Source organism: Sardina pilchardus, chromosome 3 (assembly GCF_963854185.1).
Source record: "Sardina pilchardus chromosome 3, fSarPil1.1, whole genome shotgun sequence".
Taxonomy (NCBI): domain Eukaryota; kingdom Metazoa; phylum Chordata; class Actinopteri; order Clupeiformes; family Clupeidae; genus Sardina; species Sardina pilchardus.
The window spans coordinates 33,795,208-33,817,136 of NC_084996.1; the positions used below are offsets into that span (position 1 = coordinate 33,795,208).

A 21,929-nucleotide genomic window follows, 5' to 3' on the forward strand; every position below is an offset into this window, starting at 1 on the left:
GTAACAACAGTATTTTGGGGAAATGCAAAAGCATTACTGGCATGGATACAGCCCAACCCAGCCCCATCCCCGGAGTCTTGCCTTGCCTTGCCCGGACCCCCAACACCCCACACCCCAAAAGATAAAATAACATACAGCTGGCCATGAGCCATTTTAAAGACTGCAAAGAGTGCATGGGGGTAGTTGCGGTGCAACTGGCTGCAGCATCCATACCACAGAGTCCCGTGGCATGAGCACCTGCCACCTGGACAAGCTCCTGACCTGTGGTCATTTTCCTTCCAAAGAAACACCCCAACTGCTGATTTGAATAAGGCTGTCTCTAGTTTTCACCTGAAAACTATGCTTACTTACGTTGTTAATATTTTATGATATGTTTCCCCCTTTTCCACTAACAATTCCTGCTACTGCACAATCCAGAGGGTGCAAAATGAGCCTACAGTATAGCGCAATAAATGATCTCGGTTGGTCACATCGGCTAGGCGCGGCCAAGTGCATATGGAAAATGAACTCATTTGTTTCTCAATAATAGGCCGTTTGGTGCAGCTGTTGCAGATGTGAAAAGAATTCTACAGATGCGTCAGTAAGGTAAGGATCTGAAAATAGGCTGTGTGTCTCTTTAATTTACTGCGCATGTGCGAGAAAAGGGAAGTTTTCTCTGTTGAATGAAACCTTGCTTACAACATTACACATGTGAATTATTTTGAAAAGCCTTCACAGTCTAAACGGTAAGTCCCTTGTGTGTAGCTTAATCACTTGATATTGCTCTTGTTTAGAAAGACATTATTCCGCATATCCTGAAAATTAGCTATATAGCCTACCATTCATTCTGTTTCAACCGGCTAAACTAGCTTAGCTTCCCCCTAAGCACATAGGCTACTATGCACCGGTTTATGCGCCAAATATTGTATTATGTTAGACACTTGACGCAATATTATGTTGATGAACAGTTTCATGGATTGCATTGCCATTATGTCGTCCTTTTTCAGTCACTGTTTGCTCCTGCCATGCATTAATAGTAGCCTATGAATGAATGTCTGAAAAAATGTTACCCTGACTTTGCAGAATCAGAAGTCCCCGATACATCCTGACTTTCCTGCAGAATCATGAATCCCCAACCGCTGATCAAATCAAAACAGGCAGAGAAAAGCATCAACGGTGTGTCAACCCAGGTTGTTTGCACCGAATTCAGCAATTATATCTTCGTTGTGCTGACACAGTATGGGAAGATTGGGACATTGATATCAATAACTCCAGACTCCAAAACTGGTGACATAAGCACACCTATGTACACATCAAAGGTTCTGCTGGGAAAAGATGAGGTAGGCTGGTATTTTTGTGTAGCCCTTAACTGCCTAGTTGTGGTCACCGAGTTGGCCTTTTGGTGGTAGCCTATAACTCATGCGTTGAATGATTAACCAAATAGTGAGTTATTGTTTTAGAAAGCCTATGCTTTTAATTAACCCATATGCCCCCTTCCCTCCCTCCCTTGTTCCAACAGGCTTTGACCCACGTCTGTGCGAAGCACCTTGCCACCTTTATCTCGCAAGAGTCAGGCAGTCGGCCAGTGCTTCTCGGGTTGGCTCTAAAAGACAGCTCCATTGAGTCAATAAACACCATGAAAGAACTGATCAAAAGCTGCCAAGTTTGGTGACTTGAATGGACGTTGCTTACACTATGTTTGTCTTATGTTGAAGATGAATTCAGTGTAATTTTACCAGCAAAATTCACTCTGCTGGAATCTGGCCTGGCTTGCATTGATCATTTTCCATGAAAAACAACTCTTCCCAGCGCCTGATTGGACTGAATTATATTTGTGTGTACTTTGACATATTCAATTAAAGATGTATTTCATTATATCACTTTGTTGGTCCATGCTTTAGCCCTAGCCAAGCTTACCTTGATGTTGGCAGGTGTGGCTCGTGTCCGTGACGTCACACGATGAAGGCTAAGTACAAGTCACATGATCTGGGCGTCAGTCATCTGTTATGTGCACCTGCCCGATGTTTAGCCTAGATGGTGTCAACAAAGTTTAAGATATGAATCTTGCAAAGGACTATAACAAGAATTGACATAAAGAAAAATTGATGAAGTTTAGGCCTAGTCTTTTGGTAGTAGATTATAGTGGAACTTCAGCGGAGTTCCATTGGACTTCGACCTCCATTGAACAACCTACCTGACAGGCACAACGAGGAAGTGTTGACAGTCGCATCAGTTGAACGGGAAGCCATTTCACCTATAGCAATTGGCAACCTCACTTGTTTCCTAAGCTTACGGCTAGCCTTCGTGTGTGGCTTTCTTGTGTGAATCCTACTCACTGAAATATTTTAGGTTAGCTTATTTGCTTCTTTCCTCACTTTTACCTAGTCGGGGATAATCACTTTTTTTAAAAGCCTACTTCAACGTTGGGAACTTTCTTTCAAACTGGACAATAATTCGAAAAACGGAAGTCTGTAAAGGTAGGTTTTGCGAATGACCGCACCGTTCTAAGAATTGGTATCGGTAACAAAGTTACAATGTTTAGGTGCGCGTTCATGTAGCCTAACATACAGTAGACAAACTAGGCTACCGAACTCGTCCAGATGAACCTGTCAAGGAAATTAACAGCCAATTCATTGGGTAGTTTACTCAATAAATTACGATAGTAGTTAAGCTTTGTGTGTTGCCTTCTCTGTCAATGCTTAAATGGTCTGAGGGCCAGTTTATTGTCTAATACACAATTTCCTGTTTCCAGATGAACATGTCTACTGAGGGCAACGTGACTACTCTACTGGATATAGTAAACAACACAGAGGCACTGTCACATTTGTCATCAATAGTGGCAAACCTGACAGATAAGCCTGACATGGCATCAACCAGATCCGAGAATGATACTATCCCGAAAGATAATGACATCTTCTTGAACACCACCATTGCTCAAGCACTCTCTGGGATTTTTGTGTGGTCAGCTCTGCTTATCACTTGTCATCAGGTAGGCCTAAGTGATGTCTCAGGTATCTATGGAATAATCACCCACTCCTTTTCACCGTACCACCTTTTATGGTTCATGTCTGCCTAACATTCTTTCCTTTAGGCCTTCATAATCCATCCATTATCTCTCTTTGATAACCTCTAGCTATAACATTCTTATCTTTCATTTTCCTTGGCAACAATCCAAAGATTCTCACGTGTATCAGAAGACAGTTACAAGGATACAAGGATGTTTATTTGTCACATGCATTTGATTACTAATGTAAAGAATATAGTGAAATTATCAGTTCCTTCACTTATTGTGCAAAAAAGGGGGGGGGTGGTTAAGAGTAAGAGCTGCAGGGGGTGAATGATGTGTGTGTGTGTGTGTGTGTGTGTGTGTGTGTGTGTGTGTGTGTGTGGCGGGGGGGGGGGGGGGGGGTATTTTAAACCTGTACGTAGGCCTAAAATGGCCTACCTCTCTATAGACCAGAGGAATGAGGCACCTCTGAAACAAATCAGTGTTGTTTGGGTGGAGCCCATTCAGTCTACTCACTCGCAGCTCAGGCAAATAAAGGCACATTACATGGGTGGAGATAATCAGAGCTGAGTGTGTGTGGGTTTCACTGCCTTAGGGACCATAGCCCATAGCCCTCTTTCTTGGCTCAAAGGCACTCTTTGGAATATTGGTGGAAAATTATTACACAGTACTATACGAGCATGTTTCTGATTGAACAACATCAGGCACAGGGCAGAGTCCTAGTAGTCGTCCTGACCCTCCTGGAAGATTAAAATGTGACTGTAAAAACATAGTTGATCACAGATTGTATATTTGAACAGTAGGAGTGTGGTGCAGGTCATCACCGTTCCCCCTCGATGTTATATGCCCATTACTGATGAGAACATGACTGACCGACCTTGTCTTGCTGAAGTCTGTAAAGTTTAATGGTGTGATATTATTGCAGCTGATAAGAGCAGGATGTAAACAAAGCTGTTTTGCATTGATTTGAAAAACAGGGAGGGATTTTTTAAAGCTAATCTCACAAAGGACTTCTAACATTTTTGTCTTGGACAAGGAACAGCCTGTTCTCAGCCAATGTATTAGCACCTTTGATAAATTACTTTTTTAAAAATCATTCTATTTTGTGCTCTATGTCAGGTATTGCAGTTATCAGTGCTTACTGTACCATATGGTCTCTCCACGGAATGCATTTGTGTGTTTGCACTATGACTTACTCAAACCTTAGCTATCAGCCCAACTGGAGCCTGTCTTGTTTTATGGTTTTATATGCTGTTGAGGCTCTGCCCTTAAACAAAGCGCAGCTGGGAGTTGTTTACCTTGACTCCCCTATGCAGCCACAGTATGAAATTGAATTTGAGTCAAAGGTAGCAGATGAAAGTGTATTTAATAGAATTTTTTGGAGTTGACAGGTGGCTCCCTCCTGTGAGGCAGTCTTACTTGTTCAGCCTCTGCGGATGAGCCACACGGTGTGTGCTTTATTTTTTTGAGCAGTATGTGTTTCAACAATTTATGCTGTCCTTTTTTTTTGGTGGCCTTTCATTTTCTAGACTGGAAATGTTTTCATTTTGCTTCTCCTGACCTTTCTTTTTCATTGTAAGCAAACACACTCTCAATCTCTGTCTCACTCTCACTCTCACTCACTCATACACACACACACACACACACACACACACACACACACACACACACACACACACACACACACACACACACACACAATATACACACACACACACACAATGTGTGCGTGAGAGAGATCCGCATAAACACAACCTACACACACAAACACATACATGAGGTTTAGTATCTGTTCAATTTGAATTCATGTGTTGTGTCAATATTGTGGTTCCATGATTTGCCTTGATGCTCAGTTCCAGAGTTTGTTGAACTACTTGTGTGGTAAAGTGGGTGCTGCGAACACCTGTGTCTGAGTTTCCGTTTGTGTTACAATTCAAAGACATCCATAGAAATCCACTGGCAGTACTTCATAATGCACAAGGAAAATTAGGGCCTTGCTGTTAAATAGAATATCATTTGGAGTTATGAGCATAGAAATCAGACAGGTGAAAGAACAGTTACAGTATGTTGTAGCCTAAATGTTCTTGTCTTTGCCCAAGTTCATCTTCCAGTAGTAATGCCTCTGGAGTGCATGGGGAATTATGCACCAGTGTTAGCGCAAACTGGTCAAATCTGCATTATTGATGCAGTTTTCTTGTAGAGCGTGTAACCCTTGAGGGACACTGAGCTGAGGGCATCCATGCAGCGCACCACCATGGGTTATGTAAGCCAGAGTTGCCAGGGTTACGTCAGCGGTGGTGAAGGGGTGTCCAGAGGAAAGATTTTTCACCACTGATTTCCCTCGCTCTGTGCTGCCCGCAGAGCACCTGGAGGACACTTTTTGATTGCCTGCGAAGACTGCCGCTCCTCGCCTAGAATATTGAAGAGAAAATTGGGAAAAGGGCGAGAGGGGTTGGGGGGACTGGGTGGAGGCAAAAGAAGGTGCCAAACAGAATTGGCCCACTTTTAGTGACGTTTGAGGACAAGACCGTTCCTTATCTGTATCCTCTCTCTCTCTCTCTTTCTCTCTTTTTTTCTCTCTCTCTCTATCTACCTTGCCATCTCTCCCCCTTATTGTAATTATTACTCTGGAGTTAGACAAAGGCCTGTCCCTCGCCCCTCAATCTAGCGAGAGAATGGTCCATCTGACTGCGCTCTGTGTGGTGCATGGTAAACAGGCTCCCTGCTCCACAGAAGCAGCAGTGGGGTCGCGTAAGGCAGGCGTATGGAAATGGGGCTCAGATAAAGCCACACCGGGGGGAAGGGCTGTGAGAGCGTGCTTAGTATTCTACCTGCCAGCTCCTTCAAGTAGCCTCCACAAAAAAAGAAATGGCCCTTGTTTGTGTGAGCCTCTCCGTATATGCATGATCGAGATGATGGTGGTGGTGCAGGCTGTGTGCATTTTTGTAACAGGAAGTGTGTGGTTTTGTTTGGGAGGAAACTGAAACCAAAGCGGCTGCTCACTCATGAAGCAAGAGGGGTCTCATGGGTCCGCCCAACTCCATTGGCCCCTGTCCCACGCTGTCACTTTTGTGTTTATTTGTGGTCATGTTGCACAGAAGCACGGCCTGGTCTAGTCCGAGGCCACCTTGCCATCGATGCATCACGCTGCCTCTCTGTTTGCCTTGTGGAGGGAGGCTTGACGAAACACTGCCGCTATCTCCCCTCTCAGCCTCGCTGGCTCTCCACGGGAGCTCTTCGCCAAAGCCGCCGGACCGTTTCATTTTGCCCAGCTGTCCGGCAGCGGAATGTCAGCAGGCCCGGCCAGAACCTGAGCTGGGAGCCCAACCAGCTGAAATTAGCTTCCGTCAGACTTGGCGGGGAGGCTGCTTCAGCTTCAGCTAGCCTCGCTGCTTTGAGTCGGCCCTTAAAGCTATTATCTGTGGTCTGCCTCCCCCTCTCTTTCTTTCTGTCTTTCTTTTCTCTTTCGTTTTCTTCTCTCTCTTTCTGTCTTTCTTTTTCGATTTCTTTCTTTTTCTCTCCCCCCACTCTCTCTCTGGTCAGCATCTGCCTGGAGGAGTGCAATTTTTTAACCAGCGTAATTCAGGCGAAATGGAGGACATCAGTCTGGAGCCAGTCACACACTCCAGCTCCTCACAGCAGCACATAGATCACACCTCCACCCTCACCCACAAACGGCCCTAATGGCCCTTTAATCACATTGCACTGGAGTTAGTTGGTCTGGGAGGAGCAGGGATACCAGGAGAGGCCATATCCTGACCTATTTTTATCCATCAGGAAATCAAATAGTACCCTAAATAATGTCACCGCAGAAATGGGACTGTCTGGCCAATGATTTTATTATACAAGAGATGGATGTCATGATGGACTTTCATAATCTTATTCTGTCATGTGTGTCTGTTAGTATGTTCTAAACTTGCTGACTCTGAAGGCAACTTCGTGGTCTGCATGTCTTTTCTATTAGATTGACTCTCTTTTGAACCCTGAGAAATGCTTGGCAGTGGCAATTAAATTCAAGTAGTTTGGGATAATAGTTTTTTTTTATATATTGAATCAGTCATGGCTAAATATACCATCCATTGTGTCAGCTTGTTGATGTGATTAGTGGAAACACTTGTTCTTGTGTAGGGCCTCCTCTGGTATGACCCATCTGAGTGTGTGCACGAGGCGCAGGAGCAGCTGACAGCTGTCTCTTCCCAACTGTCCCAGGAGGGGACACAAAAGGCACAGCAGATTACTGTGCGCATGAAACAAGCCTCCTTTTGGTTCCTTACACCCGTCATACAGTAGCCCAATAGAAACCTGATTAACTCAGATTTTGCAGTCGGGTTTGTCTTGCATTTCCATAGTCACCTTCTTCTGTCGGCTCCATCTGGTCACCTCTTGACCCCTTGTCGGCAGTTTTCTCTCCATTATACAATTTAATAATAATTCATCTGCTTCACCTTTCTTACCACAGCCTGAGCTGATCCCCCTGTTTGAGCCCAAACCTTGCCTTGGGAAAATTCCAGAAGACTGTTATATTCATAGCCCTGTTTCAGTCAATCCCCTTTGGATGCATTGCCTTTAAACTGCTCAGACACAACTTAATAATTTATCACGGGCGGTTTATAGGGTAAATCGGGGACGCTCACATGCTCACTCTCTCACTCTTTTGCTCTCTCTTTCTCTCTCAAGGCCTTTTTTCATTTTTCAAAAAAAAAGCTTTTAATGATCTCTGTTTCATCTCTGCCACAGCTGATCTATTTTTTCTGCCCTCTCTGCCTGTTTTTTTTTGCTCTCCCAGATCTACTCCCACCTGAGATCGTACACCACGCCTAATGAGCAGCGCTACATCATCCGCATTCTCTTCATCGTGCCCATCTACGCCTTCGACTCTTGGCTCAGCCTCCTCTTCATCAGCAACGACCAGTACTACGTCTACTTCGACTCCATCCGAGACTGTTATGAAGGTAAAGGCGTTCAGCCACCCAAGGCATCGCTGCCCATCTTGGTCCAGCTCTCAGAAGCATCATTAAATCATCAAAATATCCCACAGCCAGAGTACAGTTCTAGCATGTACAGTATTTAAGTAGGCTCAGTGCTCTATGTGCTGGTGTTGCACCACACTTTACCAGTTAAGGCACTGGAGTGACCACATGATTGTGTATACACCATACAGCTGTCTAGACCACAATAGCAAAGGGCGGAGAAGGGAGGAACTCAAATGTGGGTTGGAGGGGCATCAGTGTTCCTTTGTTCAACAGCTCAAAAACAAGAGGGCCATGCAGACAGTGGAACTGACCCAACCTGTTTGTCCCCTCCCGTCTTCTCGGTGCTTTCTCAACGGAAGAGAGCAGGGGGAGAAAGGAAACTCCGATATGTGTGATTTTCTTACCTCCAGGTGTGATACCTGATGCTCTTACGTCATATGCATACTTGTTGAGCTACAGTTTCATGATCTATGTTTGAACAACTTTGAGATGTTTTACTGTGTTATGTGGTGATCCTTACCCCCGATCAGTCAACACAGTTAATTGAATCCTATGCATATTTCCCCTGTTGTTTGTTAGTTTGTTCGACTGCATTTCACATGATGACGTCAGGCTCTTAGTTACAGTATGGGGAGGGACACTGAGCGGATGGGATTTTTGTCATTACTGAGGTGCATTACCATAGAGATGAATACCAATGAAGCTACTAGTCACACTTAAGAAGAAGCTTGAACTGGCAGGAAGTGGCCTGTGTGCCAGAGTTCCACATACAGTTCCTGTAATATGTCATATTATCAGTTAGAAATAAGGAAATGGTGAAGGATACCGAGGTTGTGAAGGATTTTAATTCAAGGCAGTGTTCTAAAGTATCCATGAATTTGAAGCTCTTTATATATATATTGGCCATCTACAAATTTAGATTTTAAGGCCATTGGTGTTAGACATACTGTAGTCATTCATTGGCATTGGGAAATGGTTCATGTAGTTTAGTGGCCATGTACTTTCAACATGTGCCATTTAAAAGAGTTGTTGTAAACAAAGGGAGGACTTTTTTCATCTTTAGTACAGTTTTTCCCCTTCTCACTAAATTATTAATGTTGTCTAAATTGCTTCTTTGAATTGCTTCCCTACCACCGTTATTGCCCTGTCACAGACCGGGATAAGGGGAGAGGAACAGGCACAGAGCTGAATCACAAACTAAACAGATTAAGAGGGATTTGTTAAAGTGGAGAGAGCTGGAAGTTTTTTTTAAAAAAAAAGAAGAAAAAAAGAAAAAAGAAAACCTCTGAGGAAAATGCACTCCTGTGATTTACTGGTTTACTGGTAGGTGAATCTCAGGAGCAGTGATGGTGCAAAACTCCTATCTGGAGAGCGAAAAGCAGACCCGTTGATGAAATGAGTCTTTATCAGTGAAGCCGTGCGTGGATTCTCCTCGAGCTTCATTTAAGCCCTCCCAAAAATAGCTCGGAGGGACTTAGGGTGGATAACCCCAGGGTGCAAAGCGTAATGAACCCTGATTGGCATTACTGCAGGAGGGCTCTGGCTGTCTGAGGCACCTGGAGTGTTTACTGTTCACTGCAGCCCTGATGTGTTTCCTGCCAGTGTTGAAGAGCACATTATGTGTGACGTGACTCCTCTTCCTTTAGCCTGTTTTTCTCCTTCCCCTCACAGCGTTTGTCATTTACAACTTCCTGAGCCTGTCCTTTGAGTACCTGGGGGGAGAGAGCGCCATCATGGCCGAGATTCGAGGGAAGCCCATTCAGTGAGTATCAGCCTATTCCCCATTCCCCTTCATGGCTAAGAAGTCAGCTAGCGTAATATGTTCCCCAAGGCCTTGACTTGTCATCTCTTACTGCTACAGCTGCACAAGGAAATGCCCCACCCATGTCATAAGATATTTTTATCACAGCATGTGAGAACGCCACTCTGCTTCAGACAGTTTGTTTGATCAGAAGTGGGAGTGTCTTCTGACCGTATGTGGTCACATTCAACCTTTAGGTATCAGCTCTGTCACTGTAGACTGATGTTAATCTAACTGCCTTATGCAAAATAGGCTTTATAGAGTATGTAGCCAAGCAAGGTATTTATGACAAGGAAGCAATAATCACTCCTCTTGCCTGGATGTTATTGGCATGACTAGCAAATGCCAAATGAGTAGAAATATTTGTATGATGCTTTGGATGTGTTATGTTTAAAAAATAAACTTCTTGATTTTGAGCTCCTGTTATATATATGTCTATTATATATATATATCTAACATTGTGTATTATCTTGTACTTGTAGGTCTAGCTGCTTATACGGCACTTGCTGTTTGGTGGGAACGAGTTATTCCATTGGGTTTCTGCGGTTCTGCAAACAGGTAGGCTCCTGGAGCATATCCCAATGTGGCTTCACTGCATATTCCCCTGGTCCTTTAGAAGAGCAGCCTGACTTCTCTCTTTTCTCTTGCTTTAATGAAATACCCTGAGACGGTGAATGAAAGTTCAAAGAAAGTTTCTTTTTCTTCTTATTGTTGTTCCTTCCACTCTCATTTTGACTGTTTGAAGGAAAACTGAATTGTGTTGTTTTGACAGACTGACGGGTTTAGAAATTGTCTGCCCACATTTTTTGTCAAAGATTCACTCTTTCTATACAGGGCCTTTTATTAATTCAGTAATAAAACATGGGAGATTGAAAGGAATACAGACCAGGTGAAAAAGGCAGTTACTTGTAAACACTATGAAATAATCAGAGCTGTCAGACAGGTTGTGTCTACCCTCTGTCTGGGGAGACCTCACCGAGCCAGTCTAACACCGATGGAAATTGGATTGGAGGGCAATACGCACTCCAAAACCTTGTGCAGACTGTGAAATGAACATTTATTGAAATGGAATCCCATAAACATTTGGCTTTCTGTGGACGAGATGCCTATGTGCAGTGTTTTCAGCCCTGCACCAGAGCGTCTTTTCTCCTAGTGTGCTGAAATGGACCGAAACGGTTTTGATTACATGCTGATACTCTCTGCAGACACAAGACTCTAGACAAGAACAGGGTTACGGTTCACCATTACATCACATTTCCATTGTTGAACCATTCTTTGAGAGATATAGTTATCACAGCTGAGGTGCTCATCTGTGTCTCGGTAATAGCTTAACCCAGTACGATGTCATTTACTCCTTCAGTTGTGTTATGGTAGCCTCCACGTGAAGGGGCCAATTTGTGTGAAATGCCTGTCCGCGTGCCTGCCTGCCTGCCTCACTGTGTATGGGGCTATAGAGAGAGAGAGAGAGAGAGAGAGAGAGAGAGAGAGAGAGAGGTATGGTTGCAGGCAGCTCAAACAGTCATCATTATTCTCCTCACTGACTCTCACACCCCCCCCCCCCTCCTCCTCCCACACCTTCCCTTTCCTCCCTCTCTCTTCTCACTGTTGTCATTCAGGCTACCCTTCAGTTCTGTGTGGTGAAACCAATCATGGCCGTCATCACCATCCTCTTGCAGGCCTTCGGCAAGTACCACGACGGAGACTTTAAGTGAGCAAAGCCCATTTTCATATTCACTCCTCTCCACTCCACTCCACTCCATTTCAGTGCACCACCACCATCCACCTCTGTTTTCCTTCGCCCATGCTGCGCTCCCTCTTTAGGGTTAGACTGCAAATTTGTATTCATGTCTCCATTAGAGGCGGGCGCTGTGGCGACGTAAAGGTCGCGCCCGGGCTATTTTAGGAGTGCTGAGTGCACCCCAGGAGGGCTCCCGTTCTGTGGGCGCGCTGATGAGGCTAGCGTGTGCGTAGAGCGCTCCTCCACTCCTTTCAGGAGGCCTGACAAATGACAGGGACGCTGTAGAGCCATCGACGGGCTGCTTACGCCTGCCCTGTCCCCCGTCCCCCTGGACTTTGAAGGTGGATGCTGGTAAAGGTCGACGTGAATGTTTTATGCCATTTCCTCTCTGTCTCACTCTCTTTCTCTCTCTCTCTCTCTCTCTCTCTCTCTCTCTCTCTCTCTCTCTCATCCCCTTCTATCTATCTATCTAACTATCTATCTATCTCTCTGTGTCCTTCCCTCTCTCTTTCTGTGTCTCTCTGTGCAGTGTGACAGGTGGCTACCTCTACATCACCATCATCTACAACTTCTCGGTCAGCCTGGCGTTGTACGCACTCTTCCTCTTCTTCTTCGCCACCAGTGACCTGCTGCGGCCCTACGAGCCCGTGCTCAAGTTCCTCACCATCAAATCGGTCATCTTCCTCTCCTTCTGGCAAGGTTTGTGCTGGACTACCGCCTCACTGTCTGCTCCTCTGAAGGATACTGCCCACTCACATTGATATTCACACTCAGTCATTTGGTCATGGTCCTTATCTAAAGTAGGCACATACTGTAGCATTCAACATGCAGTGGTGGTGCTCATATTTTTACAGTCCAGCTCAATTTTCTAGCAGAACAGTGAAGGAGACTGACTAGGGTCTCCTAGAGTCTAGGACTGACAAATACAGTATATCTGTTTTAATGAATCCTGGTTGGTAGTGCTAACTCAAAATATTATTTGAACAGTTTAGTTAAAGGATTTTGGATGATCGATCAAAAAGTTAACTAGCATTCTTTTGCTGGACAAATGTTTAAACTTTAAATGAGTTTAACTTTTATTGTTTAACTATGATAATCAAACATTTAATATTTAAAAAACAGAACTGTGTATGTGTGAATATCTCCTAATTGTCAGTAAATGAACCTATTAACTTCACATTATTGCATTTTCATGGTTATTATAGAGTGAAAATAGTCCAACAGAATAGCAATTCATTTTTGAAAAAATCTCTGTTTATAATATGATGAGGCTAGAAGTAAAACATGTAGGAATGAGCGTTTACTCACCTTGAAGGAAAAATAATCGATAATTTTTATTTGGCCAACAGTACAAAAATTTCAGACATGCAGACACCCTAAACCTTATCAGGCAAGGTACAAGGTTTGTGTTTGTAGGTCTGTTAATATTCGACAGTTTGCATTTAACTGCATCCTGGTGGGAATGTATCGATTTCTTCAGATAGCTTTGATGTCCGTTGTTATCTTTTCATTTCTCGGGTAATGCAGATGGTTTTTCAGAGGCAGCTTATTTGACTTTATGTGAAGATACTAGCAAGTCATCTTAAATGCAGCGCATAAAGTGAACCTTAAGTGATATGATGACACAGTTCATTAGAGGCCAGTAAAGGAAGTCTCCGTATTCAACAACACAGCACGGCTATCTGCCTTTGTATTGTAAACACAGTAGCATCATGTACTTGTCAGTGACCCCAAACGAAGCCAGTTTACAGCAGAGATGGTAACTTCAGTGCTGTGTTGTGCCCCCACCCCACAGGCATGGTTCTGGCTATTTTGGAGCGCTGTGGCGTCATCCCAAATGTGCAGGTGATCGACGGCCACGAGGTGGGAGCGGGCACCGTGGCGGCCGGCTGGCAGAACTTCATCATCTGCATAGAGATGTTCTTCGCCGCCATCGCCCTCCGCTACGCCTTCACCGACAGTGTCTACCAGCAGAAGAAGGAAACCGATGCCATACGTATGTTCTGCTTTAACACCTACCTCAGCTGAAAGCATTTAGCACTGACATCAAAGGGGAGGGAATATGGAAAACAGCAAAGATCAAACTGTGAAAGTATCAGATAATATAATGTATGAGAATTGCACATGTTTAGTACCTCAGAGCATGGTTCTCAGTGTTCACAACAGGTTCCTAATGGCAGAGAGAGGGTAGGCTCTGCTAAATCTTTTGTGTGTGAAAATACACACTGCTCTGTTGCCCATACATTTTGCATAATGCTTAACTATTTAACTACTAACTTTTGCATTATGCAAAAGCTTTCAAACAAAAAAAGACTCTTTGAATTTAAATATTAAGCTTCCAGCATTTGTTGTCTTTTTTTAATATGGGTCACACATGTAGTGTTCATGTAGTGAGACATCTCGCATGGTGAGGGCGTGAATGGGAAAGGTGAGAAGGGAGCCATTTTGAAAGGAACAGGAGCTGTGTGCGGTTAGCGTAGCCCTAGCCAATAGACTCAATAGGAGGAGGGAGGCAGGAAGCTCCCCAGGGCCTCTCCCACACTCCAGCGTGTGGATTTCTCTCTCTCTCACACACACACACACAACAGACACTCTTCAGCATGCTAGGCCAGCTGGGAAGCCATGAGAGTGATATGGCCTTGTGTTTACTGAGTAACTTAGAGTGAGGTCTGTGGTCTCACCTCAGATACTGTGTCTGTGAAGATCTCCGTTTTTCCTTGTCTTTGTCTGTGTTTTTTTTAAGCCTGTATATCCGCAGGGATAGGGCATGCACAGAAAAAAAACAGAGGGGTTGCCTTTTTTTTCCTTTCTCAGAACAAAGTGTTTTCATCTTCCATTTCAATTGACTGAACGCTGCTGTCCTCGTTTTTTCCCCCCTCTCCTTTCTCTTGCGGATCAAAGGTTCTCCTGACAAAATGAATCAGTAATATTCCACGCTTGGCACTTTTCAGGCCTGTGCACAGAAAATTTAGATTTGATTTGTGACCAGTTTTCAGTGCTAATATCAGGGTGGCCACTGAATGTTAAACACTGCATTAGATATCTATTATGATTCCTGGAAGGCAGCAGACACAACTCTGAAACACTTGAAGTGAAGTGTGCCATCTTTGTGAGCTCTCTGCCTTTTTGAATGTTAATTGGCAGTCACAGTAGGACACTCTCTTTCATAGCCTCCTCTGTTCAAATATTAGAAAGAGTCACGCTTCAAGCGGGTCTGGGTGCAGGGATGGGCAGAAATACATCAGTTTTTTTTTTTTTTTTTTTTTTAAACATCAGCTTTTTTATCTCAAATATTTAGCTTATTAAATCTCTTAAAGCATTCTTCGCTGTGGAGTGTTTGTCAAAAAGGTGGACAAATGCCCACAGAGGAAGACACTCTTTGACAGAAGGCTTATAATTCAGAAGAATGATCACCTTAGACAAACAATGGCATTAGCTAATGTCATTGTGGCTGTCATTGTCAGTAGCTATTATTACTTTACTATTGGATGTTATGTTGGAAAGGCAATACTTGAAATTTAGATGAAGGACCAGTATTTGCCTTTTATTGCCAATTAGCTTCCATGCATAATTTTGTGCTTTTATGATGTCATTACATAGATGTCTCACAGAGTATTTTGCCGTATTTTCATATTCTATAATCTAAAAAGAGTAATTTCTTTAACTGAATAAAATACAATGACGAAATAGTTTTTTTTGTATTTGAAATCCATGCATCGTAAATACTGTCCGTCCCTGGCTGTGTGCAATATAAAAATCAGTGCCACAGGATGTTACTGTAGAAAGCTCCATTTCTGACTGTAGAATGGACTGTGAAAGTCAGCAGGGCCCTGGTCTCACATTGAGGTTAGAGACTGGAAAGTCTGGCACACACAGGTGGCAGTAAAAGCGCTAAGCACACTCCACTATCGACATCTTATTACTTTATATTTTTATTACCCCTCACACCAACGCAGAACTCTTTCGTCATCACCCATGTCTATTACGATTCAGTTCTGTCTTTGTTGACGCCGTTAAGAAAAAGTCCATTGTTTACCAAAGATTGTCTTGAGGTTCTGTGCGCCGGTGGTGTGCAAGGGCAAACAATGGAGTGCATCAGCGTGGCTGATCTGTGGCAGGCTGAGGAGAGCCGCTGGCCCTGTGCCCCTCTCCTGGCTGCGAGGGTCATTATGGCATGTCGATGGGCTGCTCTGTGACCCTGGAGGGCTGCCAGCACCTCCGCGTGGGCCTTTGTAGGAGCGCTTCAGGGTGGCAAGTGTAGGAGCTCAGAAGAGCGCAGCAGATCAGAGTGTGCTCTGAAGCTCGGCCTTCCGCTTCCCCTGACCCTACCTGACTCACCAGGATGGCCCAGTCTGCCCTGCCACTGACCCAGAAACTGGCTGCGAGTGCACCGTGTGTGTGTGTGTGTGTGTGTGTTTGTATGTGTGTGCGCGCGCTGACGTGTAGGCTGTTGTATTTGTGTGTGCACTGTACTTTTGCACGTGTGTGTGTGTGTGTTTGTGTGTGTGTGTGTGTGTGTGTGTGTGTGTGCCTGGCTTTACACGGGGCTAAGCCTCCGGGCCCTGGGGACATGGTAAACAGCTGTGTGTGTTTTGAGCCCCTCCGGGGGAAAGCACGGCGCTGGAGGTGTCTCCGCTGCTCCCTCTCTCCCCACTCCCACTCATCAGCAAGGGAAATGGACAACACTGCTGAGAGAGACGAGCTCATCAGCCTGCCTAATGCACACCCCTGCTGATGGGCTGATGAGCTTTTTTATGAGACAGAGCAGGAAGAAGAGATAAACAATCAGAAGGAAAGTACAGCCAAGAGAGAGTGAGAGAAAGAGAGGGAGAGAGAGAGAGGGGTAGCGGGAGAGGGAGAGGGAGAGGAGCGTCAATGGATAACTTCCCTCTTGTTGCTGAGCATGAATGTTCCTGCCGGTAATAAACAAACCAAGTGGACGAATCTGTTCAGTGTGCACATCAGAGAGCAGGAGTGTGCGTGTGTGTGTGTGTGTGTGTGTGTGTGTGATTGTGTGTGTGTGTGTGTGTGTGTGTGGATGGGGGACTGCTGATGTTGTTTGTGTGAGCATGGAGCTGGGTCATGTAGCAGATTCGCCTCTGGGCGAAGCGTGTGCACGGAGGTGAGCAGAATGAAAAGGTTAGTGTGAGGTCGACGCTCCAGTCCTCTCCTCTCGGCTACGCTCTGCTCTCAAACGGACGTGCCGTGGTCACAGAGGGAGTACTCTGTAGCATCTCCAGAAATATCAGGCCAATGAGTAGAGCCGGCGTTTTTTTACTCAGGTCATCATCCTTCCCATCCCAAAGTAACACTGCTTAAAATGGGGGAATATGATGTTGTTGTTGTTGTTGTTATTTTTGTATATTTGCTTTGGTAAAATGTGTTGTGGTGCTTTTCTTATATATATATATATATACTGTATATATATATGGGGATATTTTCATGTCTTCTGACAGAAGACAAAGTAGATAAGTGTTGAGAGATGATGTAATAAGACCTTTTCTTATTAAACTGACAGATTAGATTTGATGAAATATTACTCCTGTCCAAGCTGTCTATTCTCAGGACTTGAGAGATAACTTAACACGATCAGAATTGATTAGGACTGCATACAAAATGGGAAACGCTTGTCATTCTCTCTGCAGCGGCATCTGTATTCTTTTTCTTTTTTCTGGAAGTTCAGTACTCTTAAGGTTCCTGCATAAAATGATGTGTTGGTCTTGTCCCAAATTGCTAATTGAATATGCTCTGGGGACCTTTCAGGCTAGCGGCTTCAAATAACCTAGACGTTTGATGGGTCATCTATTCTGTTGCCTTCTTCTATTCCATTCTATTCTATTCATTAAGATTGGCAGGGTTTTGCCAAGATTACCAGATTTTTTCCCAATTGGTTCGTTCCGAACAGAAACGTTTTAATGTTTCCGGTTTTCGGTTCAACCCTAAAATTGACGTTCCTGAACCGGTTAGAACAAAAAAAAAGTTCCTGAACCGGTTAGTAACGTTCTATGTCAGCTGCGGGGCATACAAATAAGTAAGCTGATCATTAGGATTGTTAGTCTACATAATTTCCATAATTAAAAAAAGCGCTATAGGCTACATTATGTAAGCGGCATAATTGTAATTCTGACATGCCTACATTTTTCAATATTATTCATGAAAGACAAGAAAAATGTCTGCCATGTTGTTTATTGGCAAATAACTGAACACATATCCATTATGCTTCTTAGCTCAATTGATGCAAGTGACAAACAGGGCAGGCTACAGTACATACATGAGCTGTCATTGAGAACTTGCATTGACCAAATGTGATCAGGGCCCAATCAGTACATTTGTTTCTCATGTCATCAAACGCGTCACTGTAGTTCTTGCATCCATCCAAAAGCCTGTGCAACTCACATTTCTAAATCTGTTCAAATAACTGAAATATGGTGGGCTACATAGCTGCCATTGTGAACACCAATTGGCCAAATCTGGTCAGGGCCCAATCAGTGCATTTTTGTTTCTCCTATGTCGTAGCCATAATGATCTGCACATAACTGCCATTGTGAATATTGAATGTTTTAACAAATGTCCAAAACCGTGTCAGGACACAAAGGGAAATGGAAAAAGATTCTGCCTGTGCAGCTGGCGGCAAGCTTCTCTACACTGATACCAACACTGATGCCACATCTCAGCAGAGAAAATCATCTCGTTTATCTCACATAATGGATATGAAAATAGATACATGCAATGGTTATCAACAAGGTGGTCAGGACTCCCAAGGGAGCCTCAGAGAGCTGCAGGGGGGACCTTAAGATGATGGTGCATTATTACAAATAATACGCCTAATTTTTCAATTCATCCATTGAAACACATACAATTAGCCTGGCATAGCCATAATTTGAGTCTGGTAACACGCCATTTGGATTTGATTATGGAGGGTGTTCAACCGATACATGGGGAAATGCCTCTGCACGTAATTGGATAGACTTAGCCAATCAGAGCAATGAATTATGGGAATCCTGTAGGGATTCCTTGATGGGAACCTTGATGAATACTTTAATCACTGTTTTTTGTTTGTCTATAGGGTGACCCAAACACATCTTGACCGCACATATACAGTAGACTTCTCTATTGAGCGACTCCAGACTGATTCCTGAACTCAAATTTAGTTGGTGGGGTAAATTTCAGGCTGCTTTCAGGATAGCATTCATGAGGAGAGCTTTTTGAATACAGGAAAAATGAGCTAAAGCATATCACGAACTATGACCAAGTTCATATTACGAACCATGGTCTTTAGGCTATCTGTGGAAGCAAGGAAATAGGGTAATGATAAGGGTGGATTCTGCATGTGATGGGCTACTTAAAGCAACACTAAAGCACTTCTCCTCTGTTGCATCTTGCATGCACTCTATTTGTTTATCCAGAAAATAACAATGTCCTCAGACAGTCACAAGGTCACATGTTGCATGATTTTCTGAAAGTATGATGTATTGCGACATCAAACCAAGTCAAATTTGTAGATGTCTCATTCCATTGAACTACAGATCTGCTACCCAATCTGGTAAACGTATCTGGTACATAGTGTGGTTATAGCCGATAGAGGGCCACAGAGTTAGTAACTTAGATATGAGTCGACCCACTGAAATGATTTTGGAAACATCATTTTAAGTTACAAAAAAACTCTTTAGTGTGGCTTTAAAGGAGATGATGTATGGGGCAGCTCTTTGAACAATGTTGCTGGGCAACCACAGAATAGGTCCCATATATTCTAATGAGATGATCATGCTCATTTGCCTACTGATGATTAAAGTAGTTCAGAAAAAAATGCTCAGAATCAACGTGGGAACATGTCAGAACAACACAGGAAACATTTCCAAGCAACATGGTTGAAAGATGACACAGAAAGACGTGCAAGTGAACTAAATAAATAGCCATATTGGTGGGAAAGTTTCGGTTCACAGATGTCAGAAAAATAAGGCAGACCAAGCAACACCAATGAAGAAGTGAACTTGAACATGAAAACTGACAGTTATATTTGGATGAGTTAACCAACAAGTGGGTTAAACACTATGTGTTGCAAGTCACTTTGGTTGAAAGTGCCCGCTAAATTAATAAATGTGCATGTAAGTGAAAAGGAAAAAAAGTAATTGTGTATCTTAGTGACAGATGTGAAAAGTGGGTAAGAAACATAAATGAAATGGCATTTTTGCTCTATGGGTGCAAAGTAAACCTTCTGAATAATTGAATTCTGATGGCAATCGATTGGTACACATGTTTGTTAATAGAGAGTTGGAAAGCTTCTAGGGGAATTGATTCAGCTTGAGGATGTTGAGGCTGTTGCATTAATCTATGTTTATGATAGTATTACAGATTCTTTCCATGTAAAATAACTGTTTCACATGAACTAAAATCTCATTATTCCCACATTGCGTGTCATGCATATTAACGTTCCACCCCAATCATTTGTGTATGAATTGTGCCCATTCTTCTCGCCGGCGTGTCTTTATCAGTGCCCCTGTCTTTGTTTTAGATAACATCGCCCCCATGCACAGCATCTCCAGTGGGCTGAAGGAGACCATCAACCCTGGGGACATGGTCCAGGACGCCATCCACAACTTCTCCCCCGCGTACCAGCAGTACACCCAGCAGTCCACGCAGGAGGTGGTGCAGCCCAGTCAGAACGGCAAGCCCGGGGTGGGCACCGCCAAGAGTGGCAAGAAGGCCGACAAAATCATGCTGATCGCCTCCGATGATGAGTTCTAATGAGCCGCTCACCTGTAGGGAAGCGTCCTGGGCTTCCTCTGCATCAACATCCACCAGCTGAGACGAGCAGAGGGACTTTTCCCCTCAGACTCTTTTTATTATTTAATGAACCCAACCCCCACCGCCCTATGTTATTCTTACTTTTAATTGACTGTACACACGGAGTGACTGACACTGTTCCCATTCGTGGTTTGATTGAGATTCTACAGATATTTGCACAAGCATGAGACACTCTGGAGTTTTCCTTTTCATCTGCTTGACAGGTGCACTTGTAACCTTGACGTGGATACAGGCTGATGGCGGCGGGCAGACAGAGCGGATTTGAGTGGCATGGAACGAGACAACGCCTGCCACACTTTTTTTAGCACTGTCCCTCCGCCTCTCCCGTCCGTCCGTCTGTCCGTTCCTCGGTCCGATCTCTCCACCTCTCTGCCACCTTGGCACTGACGGAGCGCCCGGCCGATGGAGTGTGCACTAGACTGCCTGATGGCCCTTCTGTTTGTGTGCACGCTGGCTGATAAATGCGTGCTATCAGGAGCAAAGAGATGCTAAAAGGCAGTGGCGGCGGCGGTGGTGATGATGGGGCCCGTTGGCTGGAACTGGCACCGTCGAGCGACTGGCTCCTTGAGTCTGGATGGTCCTTTTCAGAAGTGGCCGCTCACCAGCCCACTACTACTGGCTCCCCCCGCTGATCTCTCAGACACACGCTGGCTTCGGAAGGAGCCTCTTCATGATGTTGACTGGGGCCCTTTTGAAAGCCCTTTGTGCTGTTATGTGTGGCTCAAACAGGCAGAGATAAGCACTGGATCTGGAAGACTGGTTGGGGGGCTGTCTCTGCCACTCTCATTAAATATCCCAGCATGACTTAATGTGTATTCAAATTCAGCAGACTCGTGTGTGTTTTTAAAGGAATATGTATGTACAATACGTGTCATCGTGGATATTTGGATGGTTTCGGATGTGTTGCAGGAACCATTGTTGTGTATGCCTGACATCTCAGCCGGCTGTTGAATAAATAATTTAAGATGCAAAATTAATTTTCTTTTATGCTTTTGTTTGTGTTGCACAAGTATAGCATAATTAAGCAACAACACTTTATATGTTTGGAAATACAGGGCATGTTGTTTTATTCTGATTTAGTAGCTTGTGTAATGTTATTTGTAGTTTAATGTAAGCCATATTTATCATTATTAATTCAATACCAAAGTGTTTCTGGCCTAGATAGTGCTGGCCGACCATCCTGTAAAAAGAGGTTATTTGAATGTGTTAATGTAGTTGGAGAATTGTATTAAGTCGGGGAGAAGAATTTCATCCAGTGGGATCACAAGGAGGTATCTGAGCAACAATGTCTGGTCGATTTCTGTTTGTTTTCTGTACATAAAACGTGCCAATATTTCTGCCTTATAAACAAGGTTAAATGTCATGGAAATATGGAATAAACTAATGATCTGAGTTACCATCGTCATTCATTCAGATCAGCTCACCTCCTTTAATATCAACTAGACTTACTCGAATAACACTTATCTCTGTTTTAAGTACCTAAAGTTAATGCAGGGTTTTTTACAAACATAAAGGGTGCACTTAATAAATAAATTGAGCAAATCAATTGGCAATGGCGCGTGTGTGTGTGTGTGTGTGTGTGTGTGTATGTGTGTGTGTGTGTCTGCTTTAAAATAAGTGTATATA

The 21,929-nt window shown here is 43.9% G+C and overlaps 1 protein-coding gene across 1 annotated transcript; it reads left to right on the top strand.

The window, feature by feature from the left end:
- Positions 1-1,992: 1,992 nt before the first annotated feature.
- On the top strand, positions 1,993-21,695 carry tmem184a (transmembrane protein 184a). Its single transcript, XM_062532963.1, has 9 exons — positions 1,993-2,456; positions 2,732-2,968; positions 7,773-7,938; positions 9,631-9,721; positions 10,243-10,318; positions 11,377-11,468; positions 12,028-12,197; positions 13,294-13,494; positions 20,011-21,695. The coding sequence occupies exons 2-9, from the start codon at positions 2,732-2,734 to the stop codon at positions 20,241-20,243; spliced, it is 1,266 nt and encodes a 421-aa protein (XP_062388947.1). The 5' UTR covers positions 1,993-2,456; the 3' UTR covers positions 20,244-21,695.
- The last annotated feature ends 234 nt before the right edge of the window (positions 21,696-21,929 follow it).

Excerpts from the sequence above, each read along its gene's own strand:
- tmem184a (XM_062532963.1), top strand. The coding sequence starts at position 2,732 with ATGAACATGTCTACTGAGGGCAACGTGACTACTCTACTGGATATAGTA. Across the intron at positions 7,939-9,630 it reads CATCCGAGACTGTTATGAAG|CGTTTGTCATTTACAACTTC; the intron begins GTAAAGGCGTTC and ends TTCCCCTCACAG. Across the intron at positions 12,198-13,293 it reads CTTCCTCTCCTTCTGGCAAG|GCATGGTTCTGGCTATTTTG; the intron begins GTTTGTGCTGGA and ends CCCACCCCACAG.